General features: G+C 32.7%; 1 protein-coding gene across 30 annotated transcripts in view; it reads left to right on the top strand.

Moving 5' to 3' along the window:
* The window catches only part of LOC130900174 (TLD domain-containing protein 2), a 200327-nt gene that overhangs the window by 127946 nt on the left and 52383 nt on the right, over positions 1 to 19998 (top strand). For 12 of the 30 annotated variants that reach the window (XM_057810596.1, XM_057810591.1, XM_057810587.1 and 9 more), the window contains 8 exons: positions 2108 to 2557; positions 2868 to 3057; positions 3151 to 3313; positions 5034 to 5270; positions 7779 to 7918; positions 9527 to 9862; positions 11343 to 11476; positions 17459 to 17691. In XM_057810596.1, coding sequence (XP_057666579.1) covers positions 2108 to 2557; positions 2868 to 3057; positions 3151 to 3313; positions 5034 to 5270; positions 7779 to 7918; positions 9527 to 9862; positions 11343 to 11476; positions 17459 to 17691 — 1883 coding nt within the window. The remainder of the gene's footprint in view (positions 1 to 2107; positions 2558 to 2867; positions 3058 to 3150; positions 3314 to 5033; positions 5271 to 7778; positions 7919 to 9526; positions 9863 to 11342; positions 11477 to 17458; positions 17692 to 19998) is intronic. The other 18 variants (XM_057810607.1, XM_057810611.1, XM_057810603.1 and 15 more) reach the window with 3 other exon arrangements.

Here is a 19998-nt window from a genome sequence, read left to right on the forward strand (position 1 = left end):
TTAAGAGCAGTGCATTCTCAGGTGCTGCCAATACGAGTGCCAATTCGGCTCCATTATTACCGTTAATGTCAATATTGACATCAACATTGTACCATCGAATCAAAACACTTCCTTTGCCAATAATTCCCTTCTAAACTCATGGATAACTACCAGATGGGCCTTTTCCTGAGAGCCCAAGAGGAAACTTCCCTATCTCCCCCTACGGCTGTTACCGACGCCATACAAAGATCGCATTTCTCGACAATTTCTCCGCCGCCATTTTGTGAAACCTTCTATAAATCCAGTCTCGTCCATCGTCGGTTGTAAGTTGCAAGTTTTCTGCGGTTTTCCTATAACCTAGTGAACCGATTCACCGGCCAAATGGCCGACGATAGAGAAGAATACAACCGCGGCTGTACCCACCACCTGCCTACCCACATTCCACGAAGAACCATTTGTTTGTCGGGCGTTTCTTCTACGTATCGCCTCTACTATCCATCACAACATAAAAAATACGGAGGAATCTTCCTCCACATTAATAATGTCCTCATCCAAAACATGAACCCAACGAACCTATCTCTCTTTCTGTTTGTCTCTGTGTCTGTATCTGTCTGTCTCTCTCTCTCAGTCTGTCTGTCACTCTCATTTTACATCTGTCTGTGTCCGTCTGTCTGTCTGCCTCTCTCTCTCATTTGACATCTGTCTGTGTCCGTTTGTCTGTCTTTCTCTCAGTCCGTTTGTCTCTCTCTCTCTCTCTCAGTCTTTCTGTCTCTCTCATCTGTCTGTGTCTGTCTGTCTCTCTCTCTCTCTCTCTCAGTCTGTCTGTCTCTCTCTCTAATCTGACATCTGTCTGTCTGTCTGTCTCTCTCTCATCTGACATCTGTCTGTCTGTCTGTCTCTCTCTCAGCCTGTCTGTCTCTCTCAGTCTGTCTGTCTTTCTCATATGTCATCTGACATCTGTCTGTGTCTGTCTGTCTGTCCCTCTCTTTCTCTCTATTCGATCTCTCGGTACAGCAGTTCGGGCTCACTTGAACCCACTCTATCTTTAATATTAATTCTATGAGTGTATTACAACGATCTTGTATTGGTTACAATCTGGTTGGAAATCGATTTTAATATTGGAACAAAGCTAATGGAGATGATATTAAATTTTTATTTAAAAAATATCTAAATACTTCATTATGATTACCACACTTTCGAAAAAATTGTGCAAACGAGTTCGGCAATCGTGAATTGTAGATTTCATAACAATGTACATAATTGATTTAATGTTTTTTTTTTTTATTTCTCTCTTGCATAATTATTATTTTGATAAGTACAATTTTTCGTAGTATTTATTCATTTTCAATCGTCATCAGCCAAGTTATTAAAAACCTTATCTAGAGTACCCACATCTCGAAAAGATAAAAAATTAATTTACTTAATAATCAGAAGAAGCTTATATTCAGTGATAAGTCGTAGTTTCAAAAATATATACGCCGAAATCAAATATTAAAAACCGCCTACACTTCGTAGCCCTGCCAACTTTTACTACTTTATTTTTAAAACTATATTATTGTTATTATTTTATCAATTTTGTCAACTGCACCGATCTTCCGTCACAATCATTTATACGTTTAAAGAGTGATGATAGTTAGAAACATATTTAAATGACTCGGTTGCCATATTTAACAATTTATGACGTTTCTAACAGTGTGGGTTTTTAGTGTACTCAGTTAATTATGTTGTGCATATTAACAACAAATAAAAAATCATTTTTTTAGTGTGTTTACAAACGTTTTTACCGGTGTTTGGGACTTGTTTTATAACCAGGTTATGTAATAGTATTTTTATAGATTATAACCTCAATTTCATTATCTATTACTGCATAACTTGATACGAAATAGAAATATATATAGAAATTTTTTATCTTCTCGTTATCAGTTAATTGTTTTCGTGTTATCTTAATTAAATTTATACTAAACAAAAATAATAGTCGCGAATAAGATGTTAAAAGTAGTTTCAAACAGTTTTTCCTTTTTCCGTAATCGTAGATTGTTGCGTCTAAAAATCGCGTCCAAATAAATAAAATGCGAAACGACGATTAAAATGTATTCTATAGCTACCATTGTGACACGGTACGTTTCAGAACTTTTGGAAAATTTGCGCCCCGTCAGTCCGAAACCCGGTCACGTTGAAAGGGTACGCACGCCATCATGTCCTCAAGGTGGAAGCAGCACCGAGTACGAAGATTCGGAATCTGCTGTTTTTCGCGAAAGATTCCTCAAGATCAACGTCCGTCATATAACGGATGGTCAGGGTGTTGTCAGCGGTGTATTATTAGTCACACCCAATGCCGTCATGTTCGATCCAAACGTCATAGATCCATTGGTAATTGAACATGGACCCGAAGCTTACGGTGTCATAGCACCTATGGAGTTTGTGGTAAACGCGGCCATATATAATGATATTGCACATATGAGGGTAGGACATTGCGAGACGACTCTGTCAGAAAAACAAGAAATCTATTATCCAAAGTCTGAGAAAGAAGAGGAACAAGATTCGCTGATGGTTAAGGACGAAACTTTTCCGGAACTTGGTAAGTAATTTGCATGAATGTCGATTTTTCTGTATTTTACCAGCTGTTTGATTCTCATTCTTCAGATGATGGGAATTTTCACTATTTAAATCCATAGAAAAAATCTTTCATATTTTGTGTGAGCCATAATTTTATGTTTTACTTTCCACATTTTATAATTTTTTGTTTTTCTTTGATTGAAATTAACTATAATTTTTCTGTGACACATAGACAGGAATCTAGTAGTTAAAACTAACATATATATGTGCTTAAGTGTTGAATGATTGTTGTTGTGGGTAGTAGTGATCGTATCAGTGCTTCCTTTGTATAGTAACTGGAGATGATGCTGAGTCTGTGTGTTCCTGTACAGAAAGAGAAGGTGATGCGTTTCCCAAAGCATTCGAAAGAGAATTGGTTACACCCACCAATCTAGACGATTCAGAAAATCAACAAAAGTCTTTGGAAGAAAGGAGGAAATCCCTTATTGATCATCATTGGGCGATACCATCAAGAGACAGGCAGTAAGTAGAAATGATTCTCAATAAATAATCATATAAATTGAAATTTAATTCTCGATTAATAAAGTAAATCTTATTTAAACAAAATGTTCATAGATCTATAGATACTGATGAGATCCCTGCAATAACACCAACTGGTGCACCAGACGAACAAATTCAAGAAGACGACGACATTTTGAACAAGGAAACTTATCATGACTCTGGCATTGATATTAGAGAAACAAATTTACCTCCTGCTGTACCCGGTCCTCCTAAGAAGGTAAACATATTTGTTTTTAGCAGTCTAATTCAAAAATTTCCCTATTTATCATATATTTTATTCATTTAACAATATATCTATTTTTATTTAATAAAAATTAAAGTAGTGATACTTATAAGATGCGCTTTTTGAAGCTTTGCTAGTGTCTTCTTACCTCTCTGGTGACATTCCCTGTACTTAAATCTGTTGTTTGCAATTTTTCTCTTTCTCATATTCCCCTTAAAACAAATTCTTCTAAATATGTTTTACCCAGTATTACTTTATTAATTTTATCTAATGATCTTTAGTCTTCTTTTTTCTTTCATATAGTTTTCCAGATGTTGATTGAGGGCTCTAGGCACTCTTATATTTATTTCTTTCCATCCCTTTAACATATTTTTCAATTATTTCATAGTTTTTCCCCAGTTTGTTTATTTGGTGTATCCATTTTTTTTCTCATGTTATGGTTTGATTTTAAAGCTTTGTTAGTGTCTTAATGACATATTACTTAGAGACAAGTCAGTTGTTTGCAGAAACAACTAACTTCTGCAATACCTAGTGCTCCATTTTCTTTTTTCTCATATATTCGTTTCCCTTAAAACAACTTCCTTTAGTCTTCTTTTCTCTTTCGTGTAGCTTTTCAGATGTCGGTTGAGGGTTAGAGTTACTTTTGTATCTCTTTCTCATCATCCCTTTGATATATTCTCTAATTACTTCAAAGTTTTTTGTAGATGCCACTTGCTGGTTCTAGTCACTCTTGTATTTATTGTTTTCAATCCTTGTGGCATATTTTTCAATGTCTCCGAAGATTTTTGTTTTATCCATTTCTTTCTTGATCTTACCCTTTGTGTTTTATGGAAATTCTAACCTTATTCTTTTGGACAATTTAACTAATATTTCATACTGTTCTACTAATAAAAAATTCTGATGTTAATATGATGTGTTTCTTCTTTTAATGGCACCATAAGCTACAAAATTGTAATAAAATAGTCTAAACAAAAAAATAGCACCACTTACTGTGCTAGTTATAAATGCTCTCGATTATATTTATTGATTCAATAAATGAAATATATTTACCAAACATTCAAATTAATAATTGCAAATATAACGTTGTTAAAATATATAAATTTTAATCTATTCTCAACATTATTGTACAATTTGTTAATCATTTCAATATGTTTCGTAATTTAAATTATTTCACTCTCAATTTGATTGAAAATATTCTACAAAATTTATTTGGAATAATATACGATGAGTTATGAAATTCCTGGACAGTAATCAATTGAAATTTTCATATACAAAAATTTCATTTTGCTTGTATTCTAATGATATTTCGAAAATATATGGAGTAGTCCAATCAGCTCTATATTTCAAACTATCTTTCTCTATTATCTGTTCCTTGATGCTCAGGTAATTAATTATAGCAAGTCAGGTAATGATAATACCAAGAAAATGAATATCGATGACACTTGAACTGGCCACACAAATTCATTGCGAATAATTCTAATCCCTGTAATTTATTAAACACAAAGGTATTAGTGAGCTCAAGAAACATATATTTTTCAAATATTTCAATCAATTTATAAAATAACTTTACAAATTATGTACCTAAACATTCCTCATGAATCTTTGTCTATCTATCTTCAGTCTCTGAAGACGATAACTTGGTTAGTGTAGTGATGGTGTAACCAGAGTGTTTAGTAACATGTAGTGGTGCTATATATTGTTTGTTCCTTTCCAGAAATACAGCGACGCTGATATAGTACTTTCCAAGGAATGGGTACCACCAATAACTATCGCACCTTCTAATATAGCATTAACCAGTGGACCAATAGATAGTCCGGCAAGGAAAAAGACAAACTCTGTATCGTTCAGTTTGGATTCTAGTTCGGAAGCAGAAGTTGTTCAAACGTCTCTATCTACTTTCATATCAGAATCAAAAGAAGATCTAGATAAGGCTGATAGTAGGAAAAATAAGGTACTTATTAATCTATAAATAAATTTCAGTCAAACAGACAATGATCTCCACTTTGTTTATCATACTTCAAATAATATTTTTTTGTTTTCCAAGAGCTCCATTGTATTCTCAAGATTAAAATTTTTCGATATTTAAACATTTTACTAAGCACACCCTTATTGTAATTTAATGTGAAGACGTAGCTATTTCAATAGCCATGTTAACAATTCTAGTATGCTTTATACGTTGGAATCGACGTTTTAATTAACTAACGGTGCCGTTGTGGCATTTACTTTGCATCTCGCTGTCCTTCAATACCCAAATAAATTATATTTACATAACTTGGGGCTTGTTTACAACAGTTTAATGAAGGGTTGGATAATGAAATAAGATCCTGAATGGTTGGTGTGAAGTGAACGCGTTTATAATCTATCGTTGCAATATTCTCCATTGTTATTCAAGTTGAAACTAGATTTATTTCCAGCATAACCTCTATTGAATTAACCTTTATAAATTATATTACGGTATTGGAAAGTATTTTACGGAACATAGCAATATTAAAGTCTTCAATTGTGTATGAATAAATAAATTACCACTGCAATATTTGTGTCTCCTATTTTACTGCAGTTAAATTAGCATTTAAATCAAACAGTATCAAAACAGAATCACATTTACAAGTTGGTCGCCTAGTATTTCTAATACTGTGTAACTTACAAACGTCCTGATTTTTTTCTATATTTATCTAACCTCCAAAAATATTATCCTGTAATTTAAGCTCAATATTCCAATTATTTTGATGTATGCGATTTTTAAACATGCAGACATTTCGGAACAAGTTTTCTACCCTGCATTCCCAATTTTGGGTGACCTATCAACGTCCAGAGTTTTTTCTATATATATACCTAACCTCCAAAAAAATATTTTCCTGTAATTTCAGCTCAATGTTCCAATTATTTTGGACTGAGCGATTTTCTAAACATACAGATGTTTTTCATCAATATTCGAACAAGTTTTTTACCCTGCATTCCCAATATTGTGTGACCTATCAACGTTCACAGTTTTTTCTATATATATATATACCTTACCTCAAAAAAATTTTTCCTGTAATTTCAGCTCAATGTTCCAATTATTTTGGACTGAGTGATTTTCTAAACATACAGATGTTTTTCATCAATATTCGAACAAGTTTGTTGTCCCGTATTGCCAATACTGTGAGACCTACCATGTTGGGCAAAAATTGATCAATTTTCCATCTCATTTTCTAATGAAATACAATTCCATAAACTTCTTCTCTTTTTCTTTGAATGAAACTTTCATTTTTTTCAATAAAACATAATTCGATAAACTTCTCTTTTTATTTGAAACTTTCATTTTTTTTAATGAAATACAATTCAAAAAAATTCTCTTTTTCTTTGAATGAAACTTTCATTTTTTTCAATAAAACACAATTCAATAAATTTCTTCTCTTTTTCTTTGAAACTTTCATTTTTTTTAATGAAACACAATTCTATAAATTTCTTTTCTTTTTCTATTAAAACTTTTATTTTTTTTTAATGAAACACAATGAAATTCTTCTCTTTTTCTTCGAATGAAACTTTCATTTTTTTTCAATAAAACACAATTCTATAAATTTCTTCTCTTTTTCTTTGAAACTGTCATTTTTGTTAATGAAACACAATTCTATAAACTTCTTTTCTTTTTCTATTAAAACTTTTATTTTTTTTTAATGAAACACAATGAAATTCTTCTCTTTTTCTTCGAATGAAACTTTCATTTTTTTCAATAAAACACAATTCTATAAATTTCTTCTCTTTTTCTTTGAAACTGTCATTTTTGTTAATGAAACACAATTCTATAAACTTCTTTTCTTTTTCTATTAAAACTTTTATTTTTTTTTAATGAAACACAATGAAATTCTTCTCTTTTTCTTCGAATGAAACTTTCATTTTTTTCAATAAAACACAATTCTATAAATTTCTTCTCTTTTTCTTTGAAACTGTCATTTTTGTTAATGAAACACAATTCTATAAACTTCTTTTCTTTTTCTATTAAAACTTTTATTTTTTTTTAATGAAACACAATGAAATTCTTCTCTTTTTCTTCGAATGAAACTTTCATTTTTTTCAATAAAACACAATTCTATAAATTTCTTCTCTTTTTCTTTGAAACTGTCATTTTTGTTAATGAAACACAATTCTATAAACTTCTTCTCTTTTTCTTTGAAATCTTCATTTTTTTTAACGAAACACAATTCTATAAATTTCTTTTCTTTTTCTATTAAAACTTTTATTTTTTTTTAATGAAACACAATGAAATTCTTCTCTTTTTCTTCGAATGAAACTTTTTTTTTTCAATAAAACACAATTCTATAAACTTCTTCTCTTTTTCTTTGAAACTTTCATTTTTTTAATGAAACACAATTCTATAAACTTCTTCTCTTTTTCTTTGAAATCTTCATTTTTTTATAATGATTTGATTCGATTAAAACTATCCCTGTATATATGATTTCACTTGAAAATTTCATTGTAGATGTTAAAAAGACTGTCCTATCCTTTGTCGTGGGTGGAAACAACTCTTGGCGGGGAAAAAGATGAAGATAAAACTCCTAGTCATCCCCATTCAGCTGCTGATATACAACATTCTTCGGTTTTTTCAAAGGTGTTCTCAAGGTGAGTATATTTAGATGCCAATTTTTATAAATAAGACATTCAGTCGTTTTATATTTTCGTTATTGTTGAACTTGAAATAATATTATCCGAAGGTTATTAAATAATAGACCATTATTAAGATCGGAGATGTAAGTACTGACAATAAAGAAGCGCTGTAATTATTTTTGTCTTCAATCTTCAAGGTAATGGCGGATCTGGTAAAACATTTTTAAATACAGATTTCAATACATTTTTGTAGATATCACTAATTTTATCTTCTACCATTTTTAATTTGTGAATCATCATAAATTATATAATTTCTCTATGGATATTCACAAGAGAATGACACTGGTCAAATGAACTACTCATAAATATAGTATACAGGATCTGATCTAAAAGTAGGACTGGTTTTTTCCTGTGGGAACGTGTAAAAGAGAAAAGGAATATTTGGAACGGTAGTCAGTTCCCGACCATCGAATAGAGCGGATCGTTTGTATTGTGAACCACAAAGAATCATGGAACGTTTACTGGAGAGACTTCCGACATGATTGAGGAGGTCTATGGTGGTGCTGTCTTGACTAGAACGGTTGTATTTGATTCTCATCATCTATTCAGGGAACGTAGGGAAAGAGTGGAAGACGACGCCCCTTCGATTAGCAAAACTAACGAAAATGTGTCACAAGTGAAAAATTTATTGAAAATCGATCGTAGGATATATATCAGAATCATCATCATCATCATATAGTTCCCAGTGGAGCAAATGGTATTTGTCCTTATGCTTGTTGTGTAGGTTCTGTCCAATTTTATTAACAAGGGCTCTCCATTATCTTCTGTTTTTGGTTGTTTCTGGATCTTATTTCCATGCTCCTTTTATCTGTTGTAGTTCTTTTTCGAAAACTCTTTTCCAAGTTTGTACAGGCCTGCCTCTGGTATTATAATTAAATGCTTGTTTGGTTATGTTTGAAGCTGGTTTCCGTAGTGTTTGACTTATCCACCTCCATTTACGTCTATTATCTCTTCTTCCATTTTGGTCATTACTTATTCTATTTGACCAGAAAATGCTAAATTGTGCATCCCTCATATCCAAGTGTTTGAGATCGTAAAAACAAACTTAGTCATGAGGAAGTTGATGCGGCGAGTGTTGTGATTGAAGCAAAGGACCAACCGGAAAACGGTCTACTAGGATCTTGGCTCCACCAGTCTTTTTTGGGGGTGGAGGACCAACAGAACGTGGCGAATGAGCTGAACAGCATTCCGATGTAGGAGCTCTTGGAGGAGTACGAAAACTGCAAAACTCGTTGGTAGCAGTGTGTAGATGCGGATTGAAATATTCTAATCATTTGCACTATTTCCATGGAATAAAAAAAATGAGTCCTACTGGTTTTAGAACAGATCCTGTCAATATACATCATTCAAGCATCACACCTTGAACCATTATGCTTTTTATAAATTTTCTACGTTCCAAATTCGCTGTTATTTCTCAAAATTTATTATTTATAAGCATATCATTCCGTAAAATCAAAAAATGGTTGTTTTAGAAAAAACCACAACGTCAGATAATATTATTTATCATTACATTGCTGTTACTAACAATTGTATTGAAAATTTTGCCTGCAAATGCTAACCCAGCTCGCCTATTCACTTTGGGGACTTTGGCGCCGGTTTATTTCACAAGACTCCCTCGGAAGACAGCGGCTCTGGAGGTTCGGCCGGGCCCTTTTCAGGGGGCAGCGGCGGTCCCCCATCAACAGGTGATTCTACTACTAGCAGCTTTTTCCCTACCAATATTATAAGTTCAGTTGGAGCTATGGGAGCTCAAGTAGGTGCATCGGTTGGAGCTATGGGCGCACAAGTTGGTGCCTCAGTTGGAGCGATGGGTGCCCAAGTAGGCGCCTCTGTCGGAGCTATGGGGGCAACTGTGGGAGCTATGGGGGCGCAAGTTGGCGCTTCGGTCGGTGCTGTTGGGTACGTGTGTGTGTCTACGTGGATTCTTCCCTTACACATTTAGTGTTATTTAATGTATTTGTTTAAAATGTATTTTGAAGAAAAAATTTTAATTACCCGAAATAAGAAAAACTGCACTAGGTTCTAATTTGTATAAAATTTTTATTTTCTTCAAATACTTTTAAACATTGTTGCATTTATCCTTTCCATAAAACACACACACACACAAAATACACAACGAATGAACACTATTTTTTGCTTTTTTAGTTATCTTTTAGCATTTAGTGTCCAAGAACAACAGCCGCATTAGCTCTTACAGTTTATTTTTTCATTTCGAAACTCTGTGAAATATTTTTGCTAGAATTTGTTAGTAGAAATTGACAGTAACTTTAAGGAATTTATATTTGAATCCTTGGCTTACACTTAACATCTCACTGAGACCTTAATAGCCAAAAAATATAGGTTAGGTTAGCCCACAAGGTTTCATGTTTTTTTTTTTGTTTCTATCGAGACATTGGTAGCCTTGTCTTTTTAATTACTATCCCCATGAATATTAATATATGAATTGAGTTTGGAAAAACTTTAAACGAAATAATTAAGAATTTCTTTTCCTAGTATAATTTTGTTGCAGCAAATGAAGAATAAACAAGTAAATATGCTAAAATACAAATATTGTTTTATTTACTACAGTTGTTTCATTGCTTAAAAAAGATGTGGCACAATCACCGATTGCCAAAAAGGTTTCAAAAGACAGAAAAAGAAAAGTCAAAGAAAACAAGTTCAGGGCTGTAGGCTTCTAAGTGTTTTAAGATAAAGACATATCGAGTCTACTTACTGGTAAGATTATGTGGCTTTGTCAAGATAAGAAGAAGACTTAAGAACCAGAGTACTTCCATTAATCTTTGGAAAAAATTGAAGGACAAGACTCTAAATGAATTGGGAAGACAACCATTACGAATGAAATGTTCTCATATACCTATTGGGTATTTATCGATGTGTCCCAGTATACACAAGAGCAAACAAAAAGTTTTTTGAGAAGCTGCATACCACCAAATTATGTGTATGGTGTCATATCACTAACTGCATGGGATGTCTACATAGGACAGACATCTCAGTATTTAGAAAATAGACTGAAAGGTCATCAATATGATTAAAAAAAAAATAAAACTGTATTAACGAACCACGAAGTGTCAAAAATGTTTGATGATCATTACATATTAGAACCACAACAGAAAATTTTCTCTTCGTGTACGATTAATTATTCAAATTTTCCTTATAGAGATTTAATTTCAATTGTATGGCCAGTTAACAAACCCTAAGTTATTTTTTGAGACTTGTAATTATATGTCAATTTTGCCAGGGAATTTAGTATGAGAAAGCTATAGAAAAGTATATATTCGACCTCCTGAAGTTTGGTTTTTAAATTGCTTAAAGTTGAATTCAGTTTCACAACGTTTCGACAATTTTTTAAATCATTCATGTAACTATCAATCTATTACAGGCGTTCCTCTGTCGGGACATTTATGAGGCAACCTACTGAGACTAATTCCAAATCAAAAACACCTGTTCCGAAACTGGATTACAGATCTATGGTGTCGGTAGAAGATATGCCAGAATTGTTTGTGTCGTTTGACAGTAAGTATTTTTTTTTGCAATTCTGCTTTCACAATTCTTTATTCCAACATTCTTCAATCGAGGTGAAAATACCGATAAAATTTCTTGTATAACAATGAATTAATATTTTTCTATTCAACTTTATTTTCTTTATTATTATTTGGATTTAAATGGATAATTTGTTTTAATAGAATCTTGATTGAGAAATGTTCAGTTTCTTATTATTATTTAATTATTTTCAATAAGATGAATAATTTTTTAAAATATCCACAATATTACAAAAATTTATAACATTTCCATGTAATGGGGTGATTTGTTATTATTGTCTGTCGGTTGTCAGTTAATTCGATAATACTTTTCCATTGTTGTACTAACTTTACACCAGAAAAATCTTCATAATCTCTCCATTTCTTCATTCCACGCAATTTTATTTAAATAATTCTTTTCCTCTTTCTCCAATTTTTTCTATACATTCCTGGTAATTCTCATTTTTATTCCTCCTTTTCTCTATGCATCAACTTCTTAGAATTCATCTTTGTTTTTCTTTTTGGTTTGCCTGGTGTATACTCATACCAATTTTCTTCTTTTTTATTCAAATGATTAAGAGATAATTATAGAAAAGCTCAAACAGGAACCAATAGAAAACAAAATAGTTTAAAGATGTTTAAGCACATAAAGAGAGGAACAACACGAAGAAAATAAGTGAAAGAAGCACAAAGATATATAAGAGAAGAAGGAGAGGAAGACCCAGGAAAAATTTGCTACAACAAGTAGCATTGGAAGGATCGGAAAGAGTGGAAAAAATTCCAATACTTTGACGTTCGAAAGGGTTCTGGAGAAGAAGATTTTGCTCCCTTCTGATTCTGTTCCGTTTCATTTTCTGTGCTTGTTTATGACTTAGGATCGTTTTATTTATTGAAAAATATCATGTTTTCCATTTATTTGCCCTGTTTGTTGATTGTATTTCCATTTTCCTATTAGAGATTAGCTCTAGAAGTTGTAAACTCAAATTTCTACTTTAAAAGTTTCAAAAATCTCTTTCAAACTGACTCATCTCAAGCTTTATGGGAAATGGAATAAAATATAATAGAATCTAAATTTATTTTTATGTTTTTTATAAATATATATATATATTAGAAAATCTTGTTGGTAATTAAATTTTGAAGGTTACAATGAATTTTTTCGTCAAATTGTTGTGGTTCTTATTTAATTATATTTAGAACAATAAATATTGTGGTGCGTTTTATATTTTCAAACAGTAATTTAATTTATTACCGAAACTATATACTAAGATCACTATTGAACTGAAATAATTCACAGCTAGATTATATTTACAGAAAATTTTTATGAAAACTGCAATAATTCCTCAGAAACAAATATAATATAACATACTTTTAACTCACCGGCTACCAAAAAATTCATTTCTATTGACCAGTTTTGATTTAAAACAGTTTGGAGCATAAGATAACGTTACCTTACCAATTGGCACTACATTTGCCTCTGAACTGGTCTGTTCCTCACCAACGTTCCCATCTTCTCACATTCATTGCTAGGAATATGAACTTGATCAGTCCTCTTTTTCTACTGCTGTATATTTTGGCATTCATGGGTATAAGATTAGTTTCCAGTGTGATTTATGACTAGACAATACCCTAAATGCTAAACAAGAGGGTTGGATAAGAAGAAACTGATCCTTAAGGGAATATATGGGAATTGGGAAGAAAAATATAGTCCTGAATCCATTAGTATCTCGTGACAAAATTATCCTTCCACCATTACATATAAAAATGGACACCATTAAATAGTTCGATAGATAAAGATTTGGAACTGCTTTCCTTACATTTACCAAAAATGTCCCCAAAAGATTAAAGCCGGCCCCCAAATTAGACAACTTACGAAAGATGTTTAAGAAATTCTATGACTAAGTTAGAACTAACAGCTTTGGTCGTTGTGATGCAGAATGATGATGAATGAAAATAAAAGATCTGAAAATAATACTTGCTACAATTAAAAAATACGGGTTGCAACACGAGCATAAAACTCCATAGTCACTTATAAAAGGTTTTCGGAACATTCAGGAGATATGAGCGAAAAGCAGGGAGAGCTTACACATCAAGACTCAGTGTTTCTGAGATACGAAGATGATGACTGTAGACTATTAATGGACCTACAATTTAATGAAGAATCGTCTATGCTGAGAGGTGATAAAAATAAAAATTTGGCACTCCCTTTGTCAAAAGGTATTGGCAAGACCTCTTGCCTCTATCTGTATTGAGTCCTCCATTTACTATGTATAGGAGAAACCTACAATTTAATGAAGAATCCAACTGTCTATGTTGAGGAGACGAAAATAAAACTCAAGCACGCGCAACATATGGTCCGCTCCCAAGCTTTATAGCGACTAAATTCCCAAGAACCAGGTTACCGATTCAAGGTTACTAGAAGGTTTGTGACATGCGCATGGTTTTGTAAACAAACGATCAACTGCTAGAACACCAGCTACGTCATTATGTTCGAGTTGTGAGGATGTGTGTTATCTCTTGCTGATCTGGCTATACAAACGAATATATTTCTAACTAAAGAATTTATTGAGACTTTTGCCGTTCTCACAGCTGTGAATAACCGTTGACGTCACTTGTCTACTGCGCATCACAAACCTTCTAGTAACCTTGTACCGATTGCCCTGCCCTACGAATATCTGCGTTAACGCAGACGCAGTAAGAAAAAGATGAACTTTATTTTGACATTCATTGTAGGTATCGATTAAATAAACAATACAACAAATAAGATTTTTTTAAATCAAGAACGTTTTGTGTATATATGTATATTGTAATGAATTAAATTACTTCTAATGACATTAATCATCAGAAATTACAAATTTAACTCACTATTTACACATAAAGGCGTAAATAAGTATTTACATGTACCTACTCAATAGTTACCATGAAGTAAATATTTTTACAATTTTCGTACTTGAATAAAATGATCACTGCAAATTGATCAATAAGATAATTATCACTACAAAAATTTTGAAGATTGGTACTTACTAAAAGAATATTAATTATACGAGTTGTGGCTATTGGGTAACGAAACTAGAGCTGCTACAGAAAAAGAAAAATGTGCCAAAGATTAACAACTGTCAGATGTTTAGCCTGAAGCTTATTTTTTCGAATACGGTGCCTACCGTGTCTGTAGACAAACCAGTATAGCCGCTGCCTTCGTTTGTATTGAGACTGTTTGTTTTGCCGTAAAAATGATCGACGTCAAAGTAGAACGACGGCTTGCTGTGAAATTTCACATGAAAATTGGAAAAATTGTAACTGAAACTTATAATTTATCAAAATAAGTGTATGGAAATGATTGTCGCGTCCGTCAAAATAACCGAGAAGATGTGAAAGATGAAAGCATCGAAAAAGTCGGAAATTTTGTTCGATCCGACCGTCGGCTAAGTATTTGTGCGATTGCTGAATCTATAGGAATTGACAAAGAATGTTTGCGACAAATTTTATATGCAAAAATTTAACAGGCGAAACTGATACTCAAAAAAAAAATCCTCATATTTGAACAATAAGAAACTCGCAAAAATATTTGTATTGACAATTTGAATGCGACTCAAAATGACTCAAACTTATTAGAAAAGGTGACAATGGGTGACGAATCTTGATTTTTACCAATGTTCTTGAAAGAAAGCGCAAATCGATGCGCACTGGTAGCGTCCAACTTCGCCAAGATCCAAAAAAGCCAAAATGGGCAAATCAAAATTCAAAGCAATGATTGTTTTTTTCGATATTCATACCTTCATTGGGTTCCTAAAGGTGAAACTGTTGACCAAGATGTTATCTTCAAGTTTTTACTGAAGTCAGTGAAAGAATAAGAAAAAACCGATCGGAATTTTGAAAAAAAGTACCATCAAGGAAATGCGGCAGTCAAGAGGTGCTAGACGAACCAAATTATTCGCCGAATCTTACACCGTGCGACTTCTACTTCTTTTCTAAGGTCAAATCTGTATTAAAAGGAACAGGATTTGAGTCAGTTGAAGCTGTGAAAGAAGAATCGGCGCGCGTCCTGTAGGAACTAACAGGAAAAGATGTCCTGCACTGTTTCGAACAATGGAAGATCCGCATGGAAGGTTATAGCGATAGAGGAGGGGTATATATTAAAGTGATCATAAATAAATATACATATTATCAATTTAATAGCCACAGCTCATATGTTTATTGCGCCATCTACAGTCGATTGCAGATAGTTTTCTATTTTCCGGTTGCTATTTTAATTTTAACTATAGGAAAGCGAATCTTACTGATTTACGCCTGAATCATTATCAAAATGCTAAGTAGAATTGAAATAGTTCATTATATTTCTCTGTTTAATTGCTGCAGTTCGATCCCCATACGATGGGTTAGATTATTTTGGTAGGTTTTGCATGATCTGCACTGCGCAATCACCCCCCGATACACTACACTATTTTAATACATTTACATTACACCATGAATGCTTCATAATTTACACAGCACTTATGTTTAGTGGAACGTTTGTGTGGCATTTTGAATTTTTATATTTGCTCGTTATCGTTAATTTTTTTTTATAAAAAACAATGTTTATGGTTACTTGAAGAAATGGATAATGAGGTTTTGTAGAAATTGTCCTATATAGAATATCTTTATTACAATAATTTAATTCGTTGCCACGTTGTAATTATTTTTCCAGTCGTTTAGTCTCTTAAATTATAGTCCATTCGATTATCTATCTCACGTACTTTTATTAAATACTTGTTAAGTACAAAAACACGAAATTTTCGTGAGGTAGGTACAGTATACGAGGGGATTATCCAAAAATAAAACTTAATTATTTTTTAAATGCTATATATTTACAAAGAAACTTTATCCCCTTCAAGATACTCTCCATTACAAGTAATACATTTGTCTCAGCGGTGCTTCCACTGTTCGAAACATTGTTTGAACTCATCTTTAGAGGTGGTTGCAAGCTCCTGTCTCGTTCTTTTCTTGATGTCTTCAATGTTTTCAAATCGCCGTCCTTTTATGCCCCCTTTCATGCGTGGAAACAAGAAAAAGTCGCACGGAATCAGGTCAGGCGAGTAAGGTGCGTGAAGCAGCGGAACCATGTTATTTTTAACCAAAAACTGGCTAACAGTGATGGCTAAGTATGCAGGTGCGTTGTCATGATGGAAGAACCAGTCACCTGTTTGCTGAACCGAGCTCCGAGATTTCAGACAGTTGATCAATTGTCTGTCGACGGTCTGTGTGTACAAGCTCTCGAATTCTTCCAACATTTTCATCGATTCGGGCAGTTGATGGACGTCCAGAGCTAGGTTTGTCCTGTGTTTTTCCGTATACAAAAATTACGTTTAACACTTTTTTCTCCATATTTATGCAACATAGGAAACTTGTAAGGCCGATCGGCTACGATGCTACCATTTTTAAACAAAGGTGCAAACCAGTTGATAATGCAACAGTTCTGCAATCAAAATAAAACTTTGGAGTGCACACGGATACGGCTCGTAATCAGTTTTAAATCGGTTGGTACAGCAGCGAAAAGACGTCATTGATTGTTATCAATGCCACAGACAAGACAGGTTACGGAGAGAATATTGGATCCATCCATAGCTAAGTCAAAATTTGAACTTTAGACTGTTCGTAGTAGCATAAGAACTGTCTCAGACAGATAGAACGTTTATAGCTTTTTATCGAATGTCCACTTCTTCCACAAATTCGAGGTTTAGTTATTGATCACTCAAATTGAAAAAACAAAAAAGAAAATATACATTGAACATAAAAATAAGACAATCTGACATAGTTTTCTCTTATTTTAAACATTTAAAATGTAATTTCCATTGATTATATTAATCGACTGCAATTATCACGTCACAAATGAATTTTCTTCTCCATTTCTTCAGTCACCATAAAATTCTGTTTTCCGTGTTTGGGCTTTTAAAATACAATTTTTTTATTTTGGTTTTATTAAATGGCTTTTTTTTAATTTCAGAATTAATCCCAAGGCCGGCGAGATCGTGCGACGATCCTCCGTTATACTTGCGATTAAGAATGGGAAAACCTATGAATAAAGTCATACCTAGATCGACGCCTCTAATGTCGTACGGAAAGAAGAAAATGCGGCCGGAGTACTGGTTCAGCGTACCGAAAAACAGAGTAGACGAATTGTATAAATTTATTCAAGGATGGGTACCACATTTGTACGGCGAATTGGATGAAGAGAAGGTAAGCCCGATATCTTATAATTTTTTTTAATATCCCACTTTATTGGAAATATCTAAAGTAGTGGCATCAAGTAAATCGTTTGCTACAATCAACAAGACATGTTAGAAATAGTCCAATTTTACATGAATTATTGAGTTAGGATGGTTGTCAAGTCGTAGATCGTATTTTTGGGATACTACTAGTGCCTTGAAATTTATAAATGTTCGAAGAACCATCAAATTATGATTATTAGGGCCTTGATATTGTAAATATCCGAAGAATCATTAAATTTTTTATTTGTTTAATTATAATTAACAATGTTTAATCAGTATTGACAAAAACCGGTTCGAATGTCAATTGTCAATTGTCACTTGTCGCTCATATTTCACAGAATAAATCAGATTAGAGTTATCCAACCTTAAAACGCAGAGCTGTATAATTGTAAGGTTGGTTGCTTGATGTATTGAACAGTTGTGGACAGATACATTGGATATTTTCTTGGTTTATACTTTTTATTTGAGTATCTTGAGCAATTACTTCATTAGGTACATACCAAGAGGCGTTTGCAATACTACGAAGAACCTCTCTAGAATTTCGATGTACTAGTAGAGTTGTAGACCAACAATTTATTGTTGACAAATGTGATTAGCGCCCTATCAATCAATATAGTTTCCTGAATCTCAATCTTAATTTTTACCTCTTGTGAATATATGTGTTCTCCGGATAACTCTGCGATCCAGATGTATACTTGAGTATATCATGTATTCTTGATTTTGTAAAAAATAACCGTTGAATGTGACAGTTGGATAACTACCCTTTTTCTGTGAGAAAATAATCATTTACTTCAATACGCCAGATGGAACCAAGGTTAATTTGCAGTGCCAGAGATGTTGCAGCTGGGTCTTGGTGAGCAGATAGGACAGCATTTCCATCAGCAGTTATATGGGTATTAGTAGAAAGATCAGCTGTATACAGTAAATACCTTTGGTCCCAGTACGTGTCCCTGTGACAGACCTGAGTTAATCGGATGAAAGGTTGAAGTTTGGTCTAGGAAATAGTAATGTGGGAGGTTTTTTCTGATCTTATAGACCTCGTCAAAGGCCTCTGCTATGTCCAGATAGACAGCAGAACAGTATTCTTTATTTTCAAATGACTGCTTTATTTTTTGGTAATGTGGTGTACTTATTGAAGCCGATATCTCATATTATTGAAATAAAGTTTATTTACAGTTTTTCTACTAGTAGATTTAATATAGTATTGTAAAGATTTTTACATTTGTTTATAGTTATAGTATTAAAAAAAATATGTTTATTGTTTTGACAAAAAATTTATTAAAAATATTTACAGAGATTACCTCAAAAAATGACGAAAATACTACTAAAACAAACTTCAATACAAATTATTGTTTTAATATAGAAATTATACTCTTTTTGGTGTTAATTATCTTCTAAGATATTTATATTTTGACAATAGAAAAAACAAACGAATTAATTTTATCAAACAATTTGTGGGTAGTTTGACGAAAGAATGATAGTTTCCGCCATGTTTCTAATGTCACCTGTCAAAATATTAGTTTCCGCCATGTTTGGTCATAATATTATCAGTTTCCGCCATGTTTCTAATGTCATCTATCAAAATATTAGTTTCCGCCATGTTTGGTCATAATATTATCAGTTTCCGCCATGTTTCTAATGTCATCTATCAAAATATTATTAATTTCCGACATGTTTCTAATGTCATCTATCAAAATATTAGTTTTCGCCATGTTTCTAATGTCATCTGTCAAAATATTTGTTTCCGCCATGTTTGGTCATAATATTATCAGCTTCCGCCATGTTTCTAATGTCATCTATCAAAATATTAGTTTCTGTCATGTTTCTATTGTCATCTGTCAAAATATCATTAGTTTCTGCCATATTTCTAATGTCATCGGTCAAAATATTATTAGTTTCCGACATGTTTCTAATATTATCTGTCAAAATATTAGTTTCCGCCATGTTTCTAATGTCATTTGTCAAAATATTAGCTATATAACTCGCTTTGTATGATCTCGAAAGATCTGTGGTATTTTTTCTATGATAGTATCAACGTTCCTCCGGTTTTCTTCTATTACAACGTTGCCGTTCCACAACTATAGATTTTAAAAATGTGTATAGTGTCACATTTCGTACGAATATGGAATTGAATGCATCCAATCTAAACTATTTGTCACATATATCGAACCGAAACTGTCAAATATAAACAATCACTTAGAGACAAGTTTTCTCAATAGATTCACGTCAAAAATAAAGTTTCTAACGTCATCTGATAAAATATTATAAGTTTCCG

Source organism: Diorhabda carinulata, chromosome 12 (assembly GCF_026250575.1).
Source record: "Diorhabda carinulata isolate Delta chromosome 12, icDioCari1.1, whole genome shotgun sequence".
Lineage (NCBI taxonomy): Eukaryota > Metazoa > Arthropoda > Insecta > Coleoptera > Chrysomelidae > Diorhabda > Diorhabda carinulata.